Source organism: Notolabrus celidotus, unplaced genomic scaffold (genome assembly GCF_009762535.1).
Source record: "Notolabrus celidotus isolate fNotCel1 unplaced genomic scaffold, fNotCel1.pri scaffold_141_arrow_ctg1, whole genome shotgun sequence".
Classification (NCBI taxonomy): Eukaryota; Metazoa; Chordata; class Actinopteri; order Labriformes; family Labridae; genus Notolabrus; species Notolabrus celidotus.
This window is the reverse complement of record NW_023260018.1, coordinates 38,484-62,312: the sequence shown is the minus strand read 5'-3', so window position 1 is coordinate 62,312 and position 23,829 is coordinate 38,484. Positions and strand designations below refer to the sequence as shown.

The 23,829-nt window shown below is 45.3% G+C and overlaps 1 protein-coding gene across 1 annotated transcript in view; it reads left to right on the top strand.

Moving 5' to 3' along the window:
- The window catches only part of akap6 (A kinase (PRKA) anchor protein 6), a 115,930-nt gene extending 94,233 nt beyond the window's left edge, over window positions 1-21,697 (top strand). The window contains exons 12-15 of the mRNA XM_034678381.1: window positions 7,138-10,077; window positions 11,923-13,089; window positions 15,772-15,861; window positions 18,420-21,697. Coding sequence (XP_034534272.1) covers window positions 7,138-10,077; window positions 11,923-13,089; window positions 15,772-15,861; window positions 18,420-18,464 — 4,242 coding nt within the window. The 3' untranslated portion in view covers window positions 18,465-21,697. The remainder of the gene's footprint in view (window positions 1-7,137; window positions 10,078-11,922; window positions 13,090-15,771; window positions 15,862-18,419) is intronic.
- The last annotated feature ends 2,132 nt before the right edge of the window (window positions 21,698-23,829 follow it).

The window sequence follows — 23,829 nt, the reverse complement described above, 5'->3', positions numbered from 1 at the left end:
CTTTCAAATACTCAGTTCATCACTACGCTGATGATACCCTCCTGTATTTCTTTACCTGGCTGATGATTGAGGATCCACAGACCTTCCAATGAGTGATATACAGAGTAAGAATCAGTCCCACTGTACATGCGCTGTTTAGGGTGCGACTCTCCTTTTCCCTCTCGTCCACACACACACACACACACACACACACACACACACACACACACACACACACACACACACACACACACACACACACACATCGTAGGGAAGGAGAAGACAAATAACAGAGGCCAGACACTTTGACCTCGCTGCCTGGCTGGAGAGTAATTTCAGTTCTGCTGGGGATGGGAGAGGAATAAAGAGAGAGAGAGAGAGAGAGAGGGAGAGAGAGAGAGAGAGAGAGAGAGAGAGAGAGAGAGAGAGAGAGAGAGAGAGGGGGAGAGGAATAAAGAGAGAGAGAGAGAGAGAGGGAGAGAGAGAGAGAGAGAGAGAGAGAGAGACAGACAGAGAGAGAGAGACAGAGAGAGAGAGGGAGAGGAATAAAGAGAGAGAGAGAGAGAGACAGACAGAGAGAGAGAGAGAGAGGGGGGGAGGAACGGTGAGGCATATATCTGGGTGGTTTAGCTTATAAATGAACACTTCTGCTCAGTGATAAAACGGTTGTCCTCTCCTGGTCCCTCTGAGAGCATGTTTGTGTGTTTGTGTGTTTGTGTGTTTGTGTGTTTGTGTGTTTGTGTGCAGCTCTGTGTGAGAGTCTGGTTGCTGCTGTACAAATGGTTTTGTGTGTTTTGGACTTTAGGTTCCTCTGAGTCATGTTTGACTGTTTCTGGTTGAATGAAAGCAACTTTTTTAAAAACAAATTATTGATATTTTTAGTATTGCTACTCCCTTAACCCTCTAAAGCTCTACTACCTGGATGTAAATCAATTATGACGTTCTTACCTTTAGACTTGTCAGATGGTTGGAATTCAAATTTCTGAAGCATCTCTAGACGAGTTCTAAGTTACATATTGTTAAGCGTCTGCATCATGATCGTATTATTGAAGCTCCTTAAGAACCCCTTGTTGCACTTAATTCACAAATCAACCCCTATTTACAGTGAATGTGAGACCTAGCTACCTAATTACAGTGAGTCAGAGACCTGGCTGCAGTGAATCTCAGTTACAAAGAATCTGGGACCTTGTTGCAACAAATCTGAGATGTAGTTACAAAGAATCTGGGACCTTGTTGCAACAAATCTGAGATGTAGTTACAAAGAATCTGGGACCTTGTTGCAGTGAATCTAAGACCTGTTTGCAGGGAATCTGATAACTAGTTACATTGAATCTAAGACCTGTTTGCAGGGAATCTGATAACTAGTTACATTGAATCTGAGACTTTGTTACAGAAAATCTGAGACCTATTTGCAGGGAATCTGATAATTTTTTACAGAGAATCTGAGACCTTGTTACAACGATTCGATTCCTGGCTGTGACCATGTCCTGCATGTCTTCCCCCACTCTCCACTCCCCATATTTCCTGTCTCTCTTCAGCTGTTTTGTCTTAAAGGCAAAAATGGCCCAAAAAACACAACTATAAATAAGTGACTGTAGATACAGTGAAGCTGAGACTCAGCAGAGACAGATGGACTCCACAGCTGAAACAGAACGTTGGTATTTGGTTTGAGTACAGTCGTAAGCATCATGTGGCACAAGACGCTTATAATGAATGTGTAGATTTAACTGTACCTTTAAGATTCATCCTCTGAGGAACATGAATGTTTACATATTGATCTGAAGTGTCCATTCAGATCCATCCTTCAGAGGTCATGTGATTCAGGTCTTGGATTTGGTATCAGAGGTCATGATATCGTAGCAGACGTACGTTGTTGTTCAGCGTGTGTGTGCTCTGCTGCTCAGACAGCAGATGAAGGATCCTGTTTTATCTTGTGTTTGATGTAAACGAGTCTAAATTAAAGCTTCATGGTGTTGTGAGGATGAGGTTTCACTCACTTTACCTGTTAGCAGAATGTAATATATGGAAATTATATTTTAGAACACTTTCCTGGCGATTATAAAATATATTTCAGAGCGGAGTTATGAGCAACATATGGAGGTTTTCATTCTCCGTTTGCAATTACATTCAAAGCAGCCTGTCTGCTCCTCCACTCTGCATGGAGAGGTGATTTATCTGTGCGCTTCTATTCATTTTGAATCAGAGCGGTGACGCCGGGCTCCCTCAGCTCTTTGACAACCGGTACAGCAGAGAGCCAGCAGAGACTGGAGCAGCACAGCAGCTCCTGGAGGAGCGCAGGCACATGAATAATCACCCAGACGCTGCTAGATAGCTCGGCTCTCCTTGGGCCTTCCAGCAGATGCTATGCTAACAAATGGGAGCAGTCAAACCAGAGCTAATGGGAAAAAAGTTTTTATGCTTTCACCCCCAAAAAACACTGCACAGGTCCCTCGCATGCACACACACACACACACACACACACACACACACACACACACACACACACACACAGAGGCCACCAGGTGTGATTAAGGCAGAGTAAACACCAGGCTCTGATAATCTCACGTGTCATTACAGGAAGAACAGATTAAATATGTCCAGATTATTGTGTGTCTCTGCACATCAGCTGGTCGTCAGGCAGATTAACAAGAAATAACAATATTCCTTCCAGTAACCAAGAGGGGGAACCTTCTTTTTTTATCATTTTGGCAGGACTTTCCTCTAAAAAAATTCACAGTAACATGTTTGCACTGTCTTTTTTTGGTCTGATTACAAAAATGATCATGTAAAAACAGGAACATCCTGGTTCTTTTTTTGCATAATTAACTCAAGTTAAAAGTTAGACCTCAGCTGGAGCCTGACAGTTACTTGATAATATTATAAATCTGCATCTTGATGACCCCTTTGTTTCAGCTTATCAGAGCAAAAAGACAGATCTGAGTTGATTTCAGTGCAACTTCTTGGATACAGTGAAACTGAGACTCAGTAGAGACAGATGGACGGGAGCTCCACAGCTGAAATAGACTGCTGATAGTTGGTGTCCATCAGAGAAATCCAGGACAGAAACTGAGCACTGGTCAGCAGATTTCAGGTGACTTTAGTGTGAGTTGCTGGTTACAGTGAAACTGAGACTCAGCAGTAGCAGAAATAAACTTTTCACAACTTGAGCTGGAATGGATTTGTGTTATGAAGCGAAAGCCTTAGCTGTTCGATAGAAATATGTTTTTTAAGTGTCATGCTTCTGTAGAACAAAGTCAACTGACTTTAGTATGACTTGCTAGATACAGTGAAACTGAGACTCAAGAAAAAAAAGAATGAACCCCTCACAACTTGAGCTTTTAAGATTTGTGCTATGAAGCAAAAGCCCTAGCTAATCAGTAAAAACAAAGATTATTTCAGTCTCATACTCCTGTAGAAAGATGTCAGACAACTTTAGTGTGACTTTAGTGTGATACAGTGAAACTGGGACCCAGTATGGACAGATAGATAGGATAATAAGATGAAAAGATCACTCTTTGTTAGCATCACTTGAGGTAAAGAAACCAGTACCTCAGAGGTGAGTTTTGACTTAAAGAAAAGGAAATTTTTCACACGACTTGGCAACAAACTGATAGCGTCATTTTCTAGATACAGTGAAACTGAGACTCAGCAGAAACAGATAGACAAGGTGATGTTATGAACCCTGACTTTAGAGGTCTTTATGTTTAACTTTGGTGGAAAAAGTGATAAAAGTCTGAACGATTTTTAACCTCCAAACTTTGAAGTCAACTTTTGTCATGTTTAGAAACTTTAGAACATTTGACTTTTGAACTTCTGACACTTTCGATCTGTGTGTGAGTAAATCAAACACCAGGTATACAAAACTCACCTGTGTTTGTGTGCCACATATTGTCAACTCAGTCGTGTTCAAACACATCATCTCTAGTAGTCACTTCCTGGAACATCTGGACGCACAGTTTTTGGAGGAACACCCCGGCATGTTGCTGGACTCTGGGCGGGAAATGCTCACCGCTGTTTGACCGGTTCATCCGTCTCCCCTGCCGGATCGCCAGCTCTGGCTGGTGACCAGCAACACTGTGTTTATGAAGCCGCCGTCTCCTCCCTCCATTCAGCTATTAACTGTTCCAAAATTACAGAAATGAGATAAATTACAGATCTGAATTATACACAAGGTTTCCGTGGGTCATCAAATACTGGATTTGATTGGATTAGTCTGATTGATAGCCTCTCTCCTCGGCTCTGAATGTGTTTTTGAATACGTCTGCAACTGGCAAAACCCAGTTCAGTCATTACCCCCATCTCCCTTATCAGCACAAGGGGAATAAACACAAATCTAATAGAAATTCATTACACAGAGCCATATCCACACATACACACACAGCCAACTAGTTTATTAGATTAATAGGCTATGAATGGCTAATACGAATTACCCCCCCTCTCTTGTTAACGAGACGCGGAGCAATTTGTATAATTATGTCTGTGGAAGGGAAGAATTCCTGTGTCTAAGCATATTTTTAGACAGCCGAGCTTTCTGAAGGCTTTTGATTACGTATTTACTTTGGGGTTTTCAGCTCCGTGCTCTTTCTCTCAGAAGTCGTTTTTGAATAATTCATCGCTTTGTTCCAGAGCGGAATAATTTGTGTTGAGATTTATGAGCAATTGCTTTGGGGTGGGCTGATTTTTTACTCTTTTTTAAATGATCACAGAACGTGTTTTTGTCAGAGTCGGGTGTCAGTGTGTCTCTTTTCAAACGGCGGTCTGAGTGGAGACGGCGCTCGCGGAGAGGATTCTTTAAAACACGTCCTTTTTCAAAGAGTTTGGTGCCAAAACAACACACACCACATCTGAGGAGAGATGGACTAAACTCCCACTGTGTCTGATGACACAAGATAAAACATTATGTGCACTTTAAATGATAATAAAGCAGCGCCCAACACTCTTATTTAACTTCAGTCTGAGCAGGCCGGTCAGCTCTATCAAAGAGGAACACAGAGATACAGTGAGCAGTGATTCAGGAACAAGACCTAACTTCAGTCTGAGCAGGCCGGTCAGCTCTATCAAAGAGGAACACAGAGATACAGTGAGCAGTGATTCAGGAACAGGACCTAACTTCAGTCTGAGCAGGCCGGTCAGCTCTATCAAAGAGGAACAGAGATACAGTGAGCACTGATTCAGAAACAAGACCTAACTTCAGTCTGAACAGGCCGGTCAGCTCTATCAAAGAGGAACAGAGATACAGTGAGCAGTGATTCAGGAACAAGACCTAACTTCAGTCTGAGCGGGCCGGTCAGCTCTATCAAAGAGGAACACAGAGATACAGTGAGCAGTGATTCAGGAACAGGACCTAACTTCAGTCTGAACAGGCCGGTCAGCTCTATCAAAGAGGAACAGAGATACAGTGAGCACTGATTCAGGAACAGGACCTAACTTCAGTCTGAACAGGCCGGTCAGCTCTATCAAAGAGGAACACAGAGATACAGTGAGCAGTGATTCAGGAACAGGACCTAACTTCAGTCTGAACAGGCCGGTCAGCTCTATCAAAGAGGAACAGAGATACAGTGAGCAGTGATTCAGGAACAAGACCTAACTTCAGTCTGAGCAGGCCGGTCAGCTCTATCAAAGAGGAACACAGAGATACAGTGAGCAGTGATTCAGGAACAAGACCTAACTTCAGTCTGAACAGGCCGGTCAGCTCTATCAAAGAGGAACACAGAGATACAGTGAGCACTGATTCAGGAACAAGACCTAACTTCAGTCTGAGCGGGCCGGTCAGCTCTATCAAAGAGGAACACAGAGATACAGTGAGCAGTGATTCAGGAACAAGACCTAACTTCAGTCTGAGCAGGCCGGTCAGCTCTATCAAAGAGGAACACAGAGATACAGTGAGCAGTGATTCAGGAACAAGACCTAACTTCAGTCTGAGCGGGCCGGTCAGCTCTATCAAAGAGGAACAGAGATACAGTGAGCAGTGATTCAGGAACAGAACGAGCAAACACAAGGTGCCTGAGCTCCAATATTTATGCACCATGGATAAGTTACTCCAAACAGAGCCGTCTAGACCGGACTCTATGTTCTATTATCAACAAAGACCCAACATCAAGACCGGATCAGATCCAGTCCCATCTTACAGACAGGACTCAGTCTGATCTCATCCTAATCCAAAAAGAAGAAAAGAAAGAAAGAACGAATGAAGAAAGAAGGAAGGAAGGAAGGAAGGAAGGAAGGAAGGAAGAAATAAAGAAGGAAAGAAAGAATGAAAGAAATAAATAAAGAAGGAATGAATGAAAGAATAAAGGAAGGAAGGAAAGAAAGAAAGAAAGAAAGAAAGGATGAATAACAGACCCCAAAAAAGGAATCTACAGCAGAGATCCAGAGGAACCTACGAGACAAGGGAGCTCAGGGACTCCAGAAAGGTCTATGGTTAGTAACTTTAATGGGACAGGCAGAGTTAAAGTGAGAGACAGGCAGAGAGAGGAGAGAGAGGGAAAGACAGGATCCCAGTGTGTCAGTCTAAGCCTAAAGCAGCAGAACTAAGACCTGGATCATGAAGTTAGGTCCACAACACCTCAACAGGTGTCCTAGCATCCCGTTACCGACCCCCCTCCATGCCAGCTCTCATCATCTAACAGACCAAGAGGAAAAGAGAAGAGAGGAACAGTCTGTTCAGAGAGAGGAGTCTGTAAAGAGATGTTGGAAAGAGGAGAGAGACATAGAAGCATGTTTAGGTCACATCTCTGTCACCATGTGTAAGACCTTGTGTTTCCTGCAGGGTCACATGCCTCTGATGATGGTCCTGTACGTACATCAAACATCAGTCTGATGGCTGAATCAGACCCGGGCTCAGTCCACATGACATCACGTTGAATGTACAGAGTTTGCTTTCAGTAATGAGCCTTGATCCACATTGTGTTTATGGATAAATCCATCCTTTCTTTGCTGCAGTAGTGACACAGTTTATTCAGGGTTTCACAAAGAAGGCGCAGAAAGAGAGAGAGAGAGAGAGGAGAGCAGTTTGACATGCAGTGGGATTAAAACCTCAGACGCTGTGGGTTCATGGTTTGTGCTTTAGCAGCTGAGCCGGCAGGATTCCTCTTTATCCTCTCTGAACAATCTCAAACATCTCTCTCTCTTCTTCCTCTCTTCCTCTTTCGTCTGCAGGTTACTGGGAACTTTCTGGAGCCAGGTCTCGTCGATCTCCACCAAATCAGCCCGGTCCCAGCGGGTCCAGCTGCACCGGCTCCAGATGACTCCTGGGAATGGGACGAGACGGATATGACAATCACGGAACCGGAGCCGCAGGAAGTATCAGAACCGGACATCATGCAAGACCTCCCGACGGATCTGAGTCTGCCTTCCAACAGCAGCAGCACGTCCAGCAGGAATCAGGGTCCTGAGATGACATCCAGCACCAGGAGTGGATTCACATCGGAGGTTCAGCCCAATGTGACGTCCCGGACTCCTCTCCCGAACAACAACCAGGTCTACCAGGTCTACAGCCTCCATAACGTGGAGCTATACACCCAGCCTCTGTTCCCTCACAGCTCCTCCTCACTTTACAAAACCAAATCAGGGAAACAGAAACAGCACCTCCTGCTGAAGAGTCTCAGCAAGGACTCGTCCTTCTCCTCCATCGAATCCCTCCCAGACCTCCTGGGGGGTTTGATGTCGGACACTCGAGGAGGAGGAGATAGGACCGAGAGGGATGGAGGAAGAGGAAGCGGTCAATCGGTGAGCAGTCGGAGGTCAGAGAGCGAGAGCGGGATTGTGAGCGACACGGGAGACGTTGAGACGACGTCGACGAACTCCGAAGCCCAAGGAGGGGAGGAGGATCAGGAAGACGAGGAGGAAGAGAAGGAGAAGAGAGGAAGTGATAGTGTTCCCTGGTACAACCAAAGAAACAAAGCAAGGTGCAGTATGAAGGAGAAAGAGAGGAAGAAGGATGAGAGCAGAAGGAACAGAGAGGATGAGAAGAGGAGGAGGCCGAAGAGGGGCGGAGGGGAGGCAGTGGAGATCCTAATCAATGGGCGTGTGATCCTGACCCCTGCTGACTCAGACTCTGATTTCGAAGGAGGAGGACCCTCGAAGACCTTTCAGTCCCACAGTCAAATCACAGACTTCAGCTTCGACAAGTTGAACCGTTTGGAGTCTCCGCCGGCTCTCAGCCACCGGGCGTCCAGTCCGGTTTTATCTCAGGGCTCGTCTCTGGAGTCCCTCCTCGCCCTGGGTGTGGAGTTGTTCCCCTCCAAAGACCCGCTGCAGCGTAGCGCGTCCCTCGAGAGCTGCCTGGCGCCGTGTCGAAGCAGCGAAGGGGAGTCCGGCGGCAGCATGGCGAGCCTCGTGGAGCCGGATGTGGAGCCGAGAAGACATGAGGAGGAAGTGGATCCAAAGAAGGAGGGATCCAGTGAAAGTGTGCGAGGAGGACCGTCCTCTGGGGAGCTGAGCCGGAGGACTCTGGATCTCCTGAAACGCCTTGAGAACATTCAGAGCCCCCTCGCCGCCAAGATGACTCGCAGTGTGTCCGACATGACGCTCCGGTGCAGCTCCTCCCAGCGGAGCAGACTCCCCGCCTCGCCGTCTCTTGGCGGTCAACACAACCCCCTTTCTGGGATTTCCTCCTCACGGAAAGGACCGCCATCCCTCATCAACGAGGGCTCGGCGACGGCGTCTCTGACGGAGCTGAGCAGCACCGAGGACTCGTCTTTGGGGTCTGAAGATTTCGCATTACTCAGAAATCAGCGCCACCTCTTCCTGGATTCCGCCATAGTCGCCAACGCCAACTCCAAATCCTACCGGAAACACGCCAGCCAGGGAGCGCAGGGCATGGACGAGGCGGACGCGGCGAGTCTGAGCCTCGTGGTCAACGTCTCCTGCACGTCGGCGTGCACGGACGAAGACGAGGACGACAGTGACCTCCTGTCTTCGTCCACCCTCACGCTCACAGAGGAGGAGCTCGGCGTCCGGGACGGAGAGGAGGAGGAAGAGGAGGAGAGGTTGAGCGGCGCCTCCTCTGGGAACGATGATGACGACGATGACGAGGAAGAGGAGATGGAGGGGTCTTACATCCTGGGGTTGGAGTACATGAAGAGAGAGCTGCAGAGCTGGATGAGGTCTCCCAAAAACTCCACCTCGTCCTTCTCCAGATCAGAGTCCGGCCTGAGGGACGAGCTGCAGTGTGGAACCGTCCCCACCGCCCAGGACTGGGATCCACACGGGTTCGGGAGCCGATCAGGGGGTAAGGTAGTCGAGGACAACAACAGAACCAAAGGGGATCAGACAGAACACGACGAAGAGGAGGAGAACCGGAGGAACGCTACGAGGAGCTACATCAGCCAGTTTGTGGACGACGTGGAGAACGGGAACGTGGACCAGAACTTCTTGAAAGGGAAAGACGAGGACGACGAGCTCCTCCGAGAGGAGTCTAGCGTGTTCACAAAGAAAGGGGAGTCCCTGAGAGAGTCCTACCTGTTCACCAAAACCGGAGAGTCGCTCCAGGACGTCAACGACCTGATCATGAAAACCGACTCCACCTCGGCGTACACGCTCGCCGCGTCCCCGTCAACCGAGCTCCTCCCCTTCCCGTCCAAACGTACGTCGTCTCTCGTGGGACAGCTGAGAGGAGAGCTGCCCTGCCACAGCTCCTCCCTCCCCTCACCTCCCTCGCTCTCCCCCCTTGAGGACTGCAGACCCCACGATGACCCGAGCAACGGCAGCAGCCAGGCGGCCGCCGGACGGAAAGCCATCACCATCCAGGAGAAGTTCAAGTTCTCCTCTTTGGTCACCGAGGAGACCAAACAGGAAGTCAGGGACAAGAAGTCGTCCCTGCCGCCCAAAAGGCGACGCAGCTCTCGCTCCTCCTGCTGCAACCAGCATCCCTCCCCCTCATCCCCCTCATCCCCCTCATCCCCCTCATCCCTCCATCCATGCAGCGCGGAGGAGGGGAAGAGGGAGAACGTGCACGACTTTGTGATGGAGATTATCGACATGACATCGCTGGCAAGGAGGAGCAAAGAGAGTCAGCGTGAGGAGCAGGACCAGACCAATACCTGTGGGTCCGTCTCAGACCAGGGTCCGGCATCACTGGCACAGATCAGGGACAAGGTACTAAGCTTAAACCCCCTTTGCAAATACAGATGCACTTTGTGACATTTCCAATCATCCATGCTGGTTATCATAAGGGGCATTTGGACCAAGAGGTCCGGGGTCTTTTAGCCCCCAGAACTACTTCCCCCTGAACTAAAAGGTTCCTGGTCCCCCATTGTTGTCTACGTTTGGACCGTGGGCTGAAGTCCCGGGTAGTGTAAATCAGGCCAGTGACGTATGGAGGGAAAAAGTAAATGCACTACACCACCAGACCAGTAGAGGTCAGTAACACAAAGAGGAATGCCATTCATCACAGATGACACCATAGAAGCAGACGGACAGGCAGGTATCATCCTGAGCAACACAACAGTTAGCCTGTTAGCATGAAGAGACTCAGCTGGTCTGTTTTAGATGGTGCTATATTTCATCACAGATGGATTCACTGAATCAACACGTGAGAGGAGATAAGCGCGAGTAGCAAAGACGTTTCAACACGGCTTTAAAATCCTTTTGAACTCAAAAAGCCGTGATCGCAGAGATCGGCCGGTGTTTTGGTTTAAACGGCGACCCTGTTAACTGGAGACTCTCAGCCGGATGCATCCCTCATAAACGTCTTTAGACCATCATTAAATATCTGATGAGGATATTTTGAAATCTTAATAAAAACTAAACTAGTTTGCATTCCCAGGAACTCCCTCTGTGTTTCAACAGCTGTGTAAACTCCACAAACACTGACACGTTCAGCTGAAGGTCTCCAGTTTACAGGGTCACTTTTAAAACCGGAACACCGGGAGGAGAGACGCATTCACGGTGGGCTGAGAGAAGACTACTGTTACAAGCTGCTAAATCAAGAGAATCACAGCTTCTTCTTTTGAAAAGTACACACACATACAAAAAAGATAGAACAAATAAAAACTAATGAAAGAAAGAGAAATCAAGAGAATCACAGCTTCTTCTTTTGAAAAGTACACACACATACAAAAAAGATAGAACAAATAAAAACTAATGAAAGAAAGAGAAATCAAGAGAATCACAGATGTTTGGACCTTTGAAAAGTACTACCCCCCTAGCAGGGGCTTTTTAAGGGGGAGATTATCTACCCCTGAACTAAATTTAGACCCTGGGTCCAGCGGTCCAAACGCACGTAGTTCAGGGGTAAAGTTTGTTTTTGCCACAGTGTCAACAGGCAAAGTGAAACATGCTGTTAAGGGGTTTAGACCAATCAGAATCAAGTGTTAAACACAGACAGGTGATAGACAACTTCTGAAGACACACCGTCCTTAAAAACACAGAAGAAGAAGAAGAAGAAGAAGAAGAAGAAGAAGAAGAAGAAGAAGAAGAAGAAGGTGTAAACACAGCTGCAGATCATTTATTGAATATTTCAGGATCCCTGTGTGACCTCATATAATTCTGTACATTTCAGAGGATAAATCATTTCTGAAGCACAACATTTATCCCGGTTAATTTGTTCACCGAGTCGCATTAATTCAATAAATCGCATCACAGATCACGACTTTTAGGATGTAATGACTCATTTCATCAGGATCCATGTGACAGTGAAGTCATCTAAAAGCTAATCAGCTTCCTGTTCTTCTTTTTGATTTCTGGAAAAAGTTGAAGAGACAGAAAATGTTAGAAAATGTGAAGAAGACTTTAAAGATGGGCAAATGTTAAAAACACGAGATTTAACAAAATAAAATAAAGCTAGAAAGTCAAATAAAGGCGTGAAATCAAAGAAGGAGGCTTTAATTTTACACATCTGTTTCTAAATCTGAACTAGTGCCTTCTGGTCTTTTCAAAATAAAAGCCCCACTCCCAAATGTTGCCTCAGAAACCTGATCCTGAATGTGTCTCCTCCCGCAGGTCATCGAACACTCCCACCGCCCTCTCCACCTCCGTAAAGGAGACTTCTACTCCTATCTGTCTCTCTCCTCCCACGACAGCGACTGCGGCGAGGTCAGCCAGTGCTCCGAGGACAAGGGCTCCTCGCCGCTCCCCTACAGCATCCCCACTTACGCCACCCCGACTCAAGGCCTCCACAGCCCGAGCCCCGAGCTGTTCACGAGCACCAACCGGCGCGCCTCCACCCTCAGACACTCCAAGAGCGGCTTCAGCGCCCTCGACCTGGAGTCCTCCGAGTGCCAGACTCGTCCCATGAGTCGTTCCTCGTCGCTGCCCGCCAGCCCGGACATCAGGGACGAGGAGACTCTGTTCGCGGCCTGCACAGAGGAGGTCTACCTGGGACCGCCTCTCTGCTACAGCATGGTGCTCACCAAGAAACCACGACATGGCCCCGGCTATGAACTGAACAGTCTAGCTTTCGCGCCTTGTGTTGAAGGAGGTGATCGTCTGAGCCGCTCAAAGGAGTCAGCGATGGACGAACACGACGACCATCTTTATTTCCAAGCATCCAGCCGCACAGACGAGCAACAAGACTCCTTGTCTCCTTTCCTGCAGCCTTCTTTCACCTCCTCCTCCCTCCAGGCGCCCGGCTCCAAACCTGAGGATGATAGCCCTCCCTCTCCTCCCTCTCCTCCTCCCTCTCTTCCTCCCGTGTCCTCTGGCGCCGAGGAAGAGAAGCGAGGTGAGGACCCGTACCTCCTCTGTGATGTCGCTGGAGGAGAAGTCGCGGCCGCTGTGAGTGTCAGCGCGCCGCAGGAGGAGAGGAGTCGTAATGAGGGGCCTCCTTATCTTAATCCCCGGGCGCGTGTCGCCCCGATAGACTCCTCCGCAGCTGAATGTTTGGCAGATACTAAAACGCTTGAATCCAATATGGGCGCCGTAATGACCAAGATAAGTGTCTGCAGCTCCGCTACAAATCCCTCAAAAGAGCCAGCCGCCACCGCCACGCGTATTAATCCCAAAATTAACTGCTCTGCGATGAGAGAGGCAGATACGGCGGCGGAGGAGGGGGAGCGGCGAGGAGGAGAGGTGGAGGCTCGGCGGCAGGCGGAGAAGGGGAGGAGACGGCAGAGCGGCAGCGGCGGCGGCGGCACGCAGCAGGAAGGGAAGACGGTGGTGCAGACGCAGGTTAGTGCTCCACGTATTAGCCACGATGTGATATCTCAGGACATTATACGGGGCCTTGATACCACACTTCACCTCTCTACTCCAGGTATTAGACCAAGCCGAGCCCCTCACTGGGTGTGAATGTAATGAGGCCGGCGTGCCTCGCTCTCATTTCCATCTCTGAGGCCAGACAGACGAGAGAGAGGCTGATATGTGTGGCACCCTCTTCCTCCTCCTTCTTCTTCACTCCTCCTCTCATCCTCTCATCTTTCTAATACTCCAGTAACTTTAATGTTTCTCTCCTCTCTGCCCTTCTTCTTCTTCTTCTTCTTCTTCTTCTTCTTCTTCTTCTTCTTCTTCTTCTTCTTCTTCTTTGTCACTCTGCTCTTTCTTTTCAAGATCACCTCCTCAGCATCTCTCCTCTCTCCCTCCCTCCCTCCCTCCCTCCCTCCCTCCCTCCCTCCCTCAGGTGTTAATGCAAGGAGGGATTTGCAGACTTCTCAGTTTTTTAGTTAAGAGGTTAAGGTCCACAGAACAACATCAGCATAATTACTATCAGTCAGATTTCATTAGGATTCATCAGCTAAGAGCTCTCCCCGTCCCGCAGTGATCGTTCAATTCATTTCATCGCTGAATTAGCGTGTTTGTCTGCTTTTTTTTAACTTTTCTATTTCCTCATGCAAATGACTTCCTCATTTTTTACCTTCTCTGTAACCTTTCTGCCTCCTCTGTTCATCCACTCTTACTCTCTTTCAGAGAGGTGGAGGAGGAGTGCAGCTCGGCTGAAGAGCTCGTGTCGAGCGGCCGGGTCGTGTCGTTTGTTGGATTTAAAATACAATAAATACGATTTTTAATGCGCCGCAAAACAAAATCACGTCAGTCCATGTGCAGGTTTCTGATCAGAGTGATTCCACCTGCTCTCTAAACTGTCACAGGATAGTTTCTTCAAGGTCAGGTGTTCACAGTTCACTGATGATCAGCTCTGATGAGTGACGGTCACACGGGCTGGACGGTGATTCAAACGAGGGCCAAAGTGTCTTAAAGCTGCAGTCCTTTTTGTGACCAGCAGGGGGCGACAGTAGAGGAAGATCTAACTTTATGAAGCCAGAAAAAACAAGTTGAACTATTTATTGTTTTTTGGACTTAACGACACAAATAAATAAAGATCATTTGATCAAAGATTGGGCTTTAATTTCAAATATTAAACTTTGAGGTTATTAGTGATAGCTACAGGCTGCTGTGATTAAAGTAATACAATCTGAAATTAAACCACATTTAAAAACATCTATCGTAGACCACAGTGCTGTGCAATCAGAACAATAAAAACATAGAATGGAAAATAAAAAAGATGAAAATACACAATTAAAAAAAATTACATTAAAAAAAATAAAAACAAAACAAAAATATATATATATATTAAAATGAAAATAATCTGTAAAAAACAAAAACATAATTTATATTAGTCATTAGTCTTTGCATTGCATCATTGGAAATTAACACAGCTGTGAAAATAGAAATGAATATTAATATGTGGAAATGTAAAATCTTTTTTTATTATTATTCCTCTGAAAATGTTAAAATTAATAATTTGTAGATTTCTTATTAAAATATTTTCATGGTAAATTTTAATTGTGGTTTAAGAGGTTTTATTTTTTAAATGTTAAACTCCACAATGAGTTTAAATATTTATTTATTTTTTATCCCTTAATTAAGATATTTGAACATTTTTAAGCTCTTTTATCGTCAACAAGAGTTTTCTTTTTTTTTAAGTTTGATCCTCTATTGTAAAAAAATTAATTAACTAAATTAAAATTAATATTTTTTATTCTCTATGGATATCTTTAATTATTTTTATTAATCTACTTTAAATTTGATTAATTTTATGCAAATATTACCATTTCATTGATTTCATACATTTTTCTTTTTTTTCTTATTTTGAGTGAGATTATTTTTGTTGCTGTTTTATAATTTAGATTTCTGAGATCTTACATCTGTCTGTTTGTAATTTGTGTTAGATTATAAAGAGGAAGTGAAGGTGTTGTGAGGATCCTGAATCTGTTAAATGACTCTGAACCTGCAGCTGAATGTCTCCATGTGAGATATTTCCCTCATTAGATAATAAATTCATTAAAACGACGTGAAACAAAGAGAAAACGCTGAGCTGGGGGTGGAAGCCTCACCGGCATGTATGTGTGCATGTAAGCGTGACTTCATATGCATACGTGTGTTGTCTGTGTGTGTGTGTGTGTGTGTGTGTGTGTGTGTGTGTGTGTGTGTGGATCTGCAGTATTGGTGGATGTATGGGGAAGGATAACAGCTACACGAGTCTTTACAAAGCGATTAGTTGTGAACCAATTAAGAGAGCGGCTGAAGAGAAAGAGAGAGGATTGTTTTCAGCCTGATGCTCGTTGTTTTAATTTGTAACTTTTCATCAGTTTGGGCTCAAAGAGGAGAGAACAAGCCGATTAGAAAACAAAGACAAACAACATTTCAGGCCGATAATGCCGTTTTGATTTATTCTTCTCTCCTTCTATTGTTTGTCTCTTTCCTTCACTCGCTCTCTTCATCCGTCGCCTCCTCGCTCTGCCGCTAAGAAATATAAAGAGGGACATTTTCTGCATTTATCTGCCTCTCTTTTCCTCTCTCTTCTTTTATTTCCACTAAATCAGTCCATCTTTTTTGTCCATCTTCTCTCTCTCTCAGGTGAGCTCTCAGCCAGGTGCCACCAGGACAGCAGGGGGGCGGAGCCAAACCTCAGTGAGACCGCCCACATCGAGGACAGGGCCAGTCAGAGTGAGTCAAGACACACACACACACACACACACACACACACACACCTATTCAACAAGGAAATCACAGTATCCATGATCTTAAAATCAGCATCATAGCTCCGCCTCAGTTCTTGACTAGCTCCGCCCACTTTTGGGACACTTTCTGGACCATCATTGTTTCTCCCCACACTTCCTGTCTCTCTTCAGCTGTCCTATCAAATAAAGGCAAAAAGGCCCAAAAATATAACTTTAATAAAAAAAATTTAAAAAGCGCCATTTACTGTTGAGGTTTAACATTAGTATTTAAAGGTGTACACACACTGAGGACGCTGGTTAGCCTAGCGGTTAATGAGTGCGCCCCATGTACAGAGGTTATCACCCTGCTGGTTTGACATGACTCTTTCCATCTCTCTCTTCAGCTGTCCTGTCTTTTTGTAAACATAAAAATGCACCAAAATATCACTAAAAGATAAAAACAGCAAAACAAAATGATACAAAAAATATGTCTCTTATATTACAGTAATTACGGTAAATATTAAAAAACACAGAGTTCTTTTTTTTATCATCTTCTTTCTTTTTTTTTACTGAAATCAACAGGAACAAAGGCCATCACTGACTCAATCTGTGTGTGTGTTTGAGTGTGTGTGTGTGTGTGTGTGTGTGTGTGTGTGTGTCTGTGTGTCTGTGTGTCTGTGTGTCTGTGTGTCTGTGTGTCTGTGTGTGTGTGCATGATGTGGCCGCCCTATGGGTGCCTCCAGGGCTAAGCAAAACCTACTGCCCCCATACTCCAAACATACACACACACACACTAACAGACACACTCACACACACACCCCTGAGGGCAGGGCATAAGAGTCCAGGTAGAAGCTCTGACAGCCCAACAGCTGCAGGTTAGACAGACATGTTATACACACACACACACACACACCAGAGGACAAACCTGCATACACAATTACATGCAGAGAAACACACACACATGAAGGTACCAAATCAAGCTTGGTGCACACACACACAATGCATGTACACCTACGACAAAGGACACACACACAGACATACACACACCATTTCAGTGATGCGTACAGCTGGTCCTGACCCCCATGGCGTGCCCCAGCCTAGCCCACCTGTTCACACACACACACACACACACACACACACACACACACACACACACACACACACACACACACAGATACACACCGTACACACAGACACGGGTGCAATTAAAGCAATCGTGAATGCGGCTCATGATGTGCGCTGTGACCCAGACAGCAGAGGGTCTGCAGTGAAACACAGGAGTGTGTGTGTGTGTGTGTGTGTGTTTGTGTGTGTGTGTGTGTGTGTGTGTGTGTGTGTCTCATGTTTTAGTCTCATTGCAAAGTGAAACAGGAAACAACAGAATATTTTGTTAACAGCAGAGGAATCAGCGTGTGAGCGTAGAGGAGAATAAAAACAGGAGATGACTTTATCTCTGTGCTGAGGTTCAAACTGAAGCTGAGAGTGTGTTTAAATAAAAATACAAGAAGAGTTAAACCTTACTGATGACCTTCACTCTGATGAGTTCAGTATTTGATCATATTTGGACCCTTAAAGTGAAGGGGGTATTTCATCAATGGGTGTCTGGACGAAGGTTGAAAGGTCGATCATCAGGACAGCACTCCTCTTAAAGCTAGCTGCGGCTGCTGCTGCTGCTTATTCCTTAAAAACATCTTTGTGGCATTGACATGTTTTATTTATTGAAGTTATATTTTTGGGCATTCTTTCCTTTATTGGATAGAAAGCTGGAGAGAGAGAGGAAATGTGGGGAGTAGAGAGTGGGGGAAGACATGCAGTGAATGGTAGAGGTCAGTAGAACCTGTGACCACTGAGACAAGGACTGTATCCTCTGTTTATGGAGCGTGCTCTTGGATCGCTTGGCCAACGGCGCCTCACAATGACATGTCTTCCACACTGGTGACGCCATGTTGACGTTCACGTTAGCTTACCGCTCTGTGACCAATGCATACGGACTCAATGCTGCCCCCTACAGTGTCATAATGTGTAGGCTTGTTAACAGGTACACAAACACCATTCTTAAAGGGTGTTTTAATGGGATAAAATTTGATTATCAGGATATTAAATAAAAATAAAATGTTCCCATTAATGGACGATCATTTATCGGACAGATTCTACAAATCACGCATCCCTGAGTTTGTCATTTGTGGAAAAATATGCATCATTCAAGGATACAATCGATCAGGAAAGGGATCAGTTATTTCAACAATAGTTAAAAAAAAGGCCAGAAAAACCAACAGAAGCTATAAAACAAAGTTTGGTATCTAAGCAGCAGGAGGAGCAAAGACTAAAACAGAAAATATCAACCTTGTTAAGTGATGGTTTTTAATTTTTTATGGTTGTAGTTATCTCTTTCTACAAACAAAAAACAGTCAATTTAAATTTTAGAAAGACACAAAGCTAAATAAGAATAATCAGAGTTATTAATCAATACGCCTCTCCTCTCTCCTCTCCTCTCCTCTCCTCTCCTCTCCTCTCCTCTCTCCTCTCCTCTCCTCTCCTCTCCTGTCCTCTCCTCTCTTCCTCCAGAGACTACCTGTACTGGGAACAGGAACCTCCAGGATCCATCTGTAAGGGAGCTCCCTCCATCTCCAACCCGCTGAGCTGATCTCCTTCCCTGGCTTAATTTCCAGCTACCCCTCCTCTCCCTCCTCCCTCCTCCATCCTTCTCCCTCTCTTTGGTCCCAGAGACTTCCTCCCCTTCTGATCTCCTAAATCTCACTGCTGAACTGATTGTCAAGAAACTGGACTGAAAACGGATCCGGCAGTTTCAGGGTTACCTCACAGAAGTCCTCTTCGGTCAGACCGGATGTTATGATGAGAGTCTTGATGGTTTCGGGGTTGGAGGAAAGTCAAAGAAGGTTTTGATTGGCTGAGAAGGAGATGTTGAACGTACGTGAAAGAACAGTCTGAAGAACTAAGGAAGAAGGTTGAAGAGTGAAGAAGATGCCACATTAAAGAGTGTAAGAGAGACCGGACGGCGATACCATCTTTGGTGAAAACCAATTGATTAATGGGAAATACTTCACTCAGTTATGTCATGATTTTCAGGGCATGTTTTGGCGTGTCATGGTTTGGTTTCACCGTCAGAACTTTTAAACTCTGCCATTTTCTTAAAGCCACATTCACCCGGCTTTAGTCTTGATCTGACCTGAGATCTGCTGGATTCATCAGGTTCACTGTATTCACACTGTTAGGACAAGTCTGCTGCTGTGGTGTAGCACATGTAGCATGTTACCTCCTAAAAGCTAACACTTGGTCTATGTTAATGGATGATGTCAGTATTCATACTCTGTCAGTAGATCACAGTCGTAGCTGTGGTAGAAACTCTTCATCTGGTAGAATCCACACTAATGCAATTTATGGAGGTTGTATAACTCAGAAGGTAAACTGTAACACTGGAGTCATGCAGACGCAGAGACGCTGTAATCTTTGATTTTACTAGTTCCCCTGAGGAAGTGGTTTTAGGGCCGGGGACACTGAAATCTGGTCAGTGCTTACCGATGCATTATATACATCAAACGACCCCCTGCTGTGTCGACATGCTAAAAGGCAACTGGATTATCAAGACTGAAAACAATACTGAGAATTGAACTCAGATGGTGGGGACTCACTGGACAAAGACATATTTCCTTAAGTTTAGGGGAACCATAATGAACCTTTTGTCCCCTATTCATGGTGGACCTTTGAGTTTTGAAACTACCGTCCACTCTTGCAGGAACAAACAGTTTCCCCAAGTCTCTAAAGCCTTAAAGGTGACATATTACGCTCTTTTTCATCAACATATATTGGTCTAAGAGGTCCCCAAAACCATGATGGTTGACACCCTCAGATATTGTCTTCTAAAGTCAGGTCAAAGACGTCGCCCCAATCAAAAGGCTCCTAAAAATGCACTGGAGACCACTCTGCTTCCATTCTTGAGAAGTCCAGTCTGAATTGTTGGAATGCGCCAAGAAATAGTGATGTTGAATCCTCTTCAGTCTCGCAGGATCAAGCACTCTTAGTAAGCACAGTTAATGTATCCTCCCTGTTATAGTGCAATGTCTTAGCGGTGCACTCCAAGTTCTCCAACTTAATGAGATCTACTGTAACGTACCATGAGCTTTATCCTGACACAGGCGGTGGTACTGGTCCTGTCACAAATCTCTTCTAGACTTAAAGACTATGGTGGTCAATTTTACATCCTCAAACTTCATGGGATGCACCGTTACGTAAGAGGGAATACGTAGTTTAATGCTTGGGGGAATCCTTTGAAGACGAGAGAGCAGGATGAAGCGTTCTTGATAAGCACAGTTAACCCTCCCTTGTTAAGTGCAACTTATTGGTGGTGCACTACAAAGTTCTCCAACTACCTTATAGGAACCGTATGTTCCTTTAGAGTCATTGGGTTTGTACCATTGCACCATGGGAAGAAGCTGATCCTTTGAAAGAACAGGGTCAGGCATTCTTGGTGAGCACAGTCCCTTTTCAAGTGCAACTTCTGGATGGTACACTCCAAGTTCCCCGACTCCCATGGCCATGAGAACCCCTTAAAGGCAATCTATGAACCATCGTATCTGTGGGGAAGGCCTTGGTCAAGCACTCTGGGTCATAGCCCAACAGTTGACCATCTCAATTGGGAAAGAGACAGGGTAAAGCATTCCTTGTAAGCACACTTCATTTCCCTTTGTTAAGAGGAAATCCTTTATGGTGCACTTCAAGTTCTCCAAGTCCCACGCTGGTAGAAACACCTTGAATGTACCACAAGTTTGGATTAAAGGCATGCTTTGGAGACGATGCCTTCAGGAACCCTGTCGAGCACTCTTGATTACCACTTTATGAAGTCAACTTTTTGGGCCGTACACTCGATGTTTCCTTCTTCTGCGTCCACAAGAACTCCTGAGATTTATCTGGAAATGGGAAGAGGCGATAGAGGCGATAGAGCGAGGGTTAAGACTATCTTCTTGCTTGTAGGCTGTGACCTCTGAAAATGCATCAGTCCTGCTGTCATGTTGAGGGACTGCAAAACTGATAAGCTTTGAGATTCGATGATCAAGTACGGGATAAACCTGCTGCTATGGATGCCGTTGTGCTCCAGATTGAAAAGAGCCATCAGGACAAATCTAGCACTACTGGATTACTTACCCAATTCCACCTTCCCCCTCTCTCTGCTGGTGGAAGAAACCTGCAAACCGAGGGACGAGTCAGGTGTCCAAAAATTAAAGATAAGGAATAAAACGATGATATTCTATCTATGCAACACGACCAAAGTTGGCGAAAGCTGAAGTGGTGTTGTTGTGTAGGTGTTAAAGTTTGATGACTGTTGACAGGGACGTGTGTTGTTATTAATACTGCTGTATGTATGTACACCATTACTGTACCATGTAATGTTTCTTTTTTTACTTTCTAGACGAACTCCTGAAACGGTGATTAGCAGTGACGCTGGGGTTCTGGGGGATTGGTGTTGAGACAGGGTGTGCGTAGGACTCATAGGGTTTGAGATCTCTAAAATATAATTGTGTGCCTTGCTCTACTGTTACTACTTCTACCTTTCTTTTGTTAATTAAAAACCACTGCTCTCCCAGTAAGTGATGAAAACATGCAACAAAAAATAAGCAAGGATCGAGTTAAGCCTGTGTATATATACGTGGAGGTGTAAAATGCAGAGCGAGGAATGCTTGTTGTTTGTGTTTATTTAACTCTATATGTGACCTGTGATGTGGAATATCTTTACTATTAGTATTGGCCATAAAGAGCTTGACTGCATGGTTCCTGCAAACTACAATGTAAAACCAACTGTTGACAAATAAACTTAATTTATTGAAAAACAAAAACGAACTCAAAGTTTTTTTTACTGTGTTGTGTTCACTCGAACTTTAGAGTATAGATTGCTTTTCCATCTGTCTCTGCTGAGTCTCAGTTTCACTGTATCTAACAAGTCTAACTATGAAATCTGCTGACTAGTGCCCAGTGTGATGACCTGTTAGCAAGTGATGGTGCCAGGACTTTCCTGAAAGACAACAACTACCAGCACTCTGTCTAGATTACCTTTCCATCTATCTGCTGAGTCTCAGTTTCACTGTATTTAACAAGTCAAATTATGAAACATGCTGCCCAGTGTGATGACCTGTTAGCAAGGATCAGTAACAGGATGTCTTCGGTGGACGCCAACTACCAGGGTTCTGTTTCAGATATGGATTGCCTGTCCATCTGCCTCTGGTAAGTCTCAGCTTCACTGTATCAGGAAAGTCAAACTAAAGTTGTCTGGAATCTGCTACACAGTGCCCAGCTTGATGACTTGTTAGCAAGTGATGGTGCCAGGATTTCTCTGACAGACACCAACTACCAGCATTCTGTTTTAGCTATGGATTGCTTTTCCATTTGTCTCTGCTGAGTCTCAGTTTCACTGTATCAGGTAAGTCAAACTAAAGTCATCTGGAATCTGCTATACAGTGCCCAGAATGATGACTTCTTAGCAAGTGATGGTGCCAGGATTTCCCTGGAAGACAACTACCAGCGTTCTGTTTAGATTACCTTTCCATCCGTCTGCTGAGTCTCAGTTTCACTGTATCTGGCAAGTCAAACTAAAGTCGCCTGGAATCTGCTGCCCAGTGCCCAGAGTGAAGGCTTGTTAGAAAAGGTCAGTGTATGATTCCTCAGATAGACACCATTTCCAGTGTTTTGTTTCAGCTGTTGATTTCTGCTGAGTCTCAGTTTCACTGTAACTAGCTAGTCACACGCCAAGTCAAACTAAAGTCGGCTGAAATCCGCTGATCACTGTCCAATTTGACGACTTGTTAGCCAAAGTCAGTGCCAGGACTTCCCTGATGGACAAGAACTATCTGTCATGAGTCTCAGTTTCACTGTAACTGGCAAGTCACACGTACGCTGAAATCTGAACTTTTATGTGATAAAGTTGCAGTAAATGGGTTGAAATTATTCAAAAATAACTGCAACATGTTGCAGACATTTTTGATGCAACTTAAGGAAGTCAAAGAATCTCAAGTTCGAGATTATTTCATGAAACAGCGTCACATGAACGGGCTCCATGACTGGGTTTGTGCATAAGTCTGTTTTTGTAATGAGCCGAGTATCCTGACAGCAACAGGACGCTGATAGAGGGCTTAGTCCGTCTGGGCTGCTCTGCTTTCCGGTGTGCACAACTTATTAGAGTTTGAAAACTGCCTCCAAGTTATTACAAAGTTGGCGGCGTCTGTAAATTTGTACCTAAATTTGGCAGGTCAGCGAGAGTAATTTCAAGGTTTAGACACAATCCCTAAACTGTGGGCTCAAAAACAATAAAATCAAAGCTGGTATTTAGAGATTTTCTTAAACCACAGACACACGTCAGGACCCCAATCATCAGAAACACATCATTAACATGTTTTTGATCTTCCAAAAGATTCATTCCTGCCCTTAATCAGACCTCTGTTTACCTCCTCGTCGTCTGCACGCACACGCACAAAGTTTAAAGTGATGAGGGGATGAAGCAGTATTGGGGCGCTGAAGGAGGTGATTGGATTCTCTGATAAACACACTCTTTGTGTATATTACAGACTGTTAAATAATGTTCTCTTCATCAGGGAGAGGTCAGCCTGTGAGACAGGAAATAGCTGCAGGTGACAGAGAGGAGACGGCAGGACGATGATGAGGAGGACGGGCGGAGGGAATAACCGTGATGTGCTGTTTACCTCGTCTGAATGCTAAAGGACGGCGAAGCATCTCTCTCCTCTCTCTGCACCGCAAATCAATCCGTCCCTGATTGTGGAGACCGGAGACCTTGATAACATCCTTTAGGAGGAACCTGGTTCTGACGCTTAGGGGGGCGGGGAGGTGGGGGGGGGGGGGGGCTCGGTGATGAAAAGTCTCTTTTCACTTCAGAACAAATCAAACATGAAAACGGTTACGTCCCTGCAGCTCATGGAAAGAACTCTTAAATATCCAGAGGTTGTACGAAGAC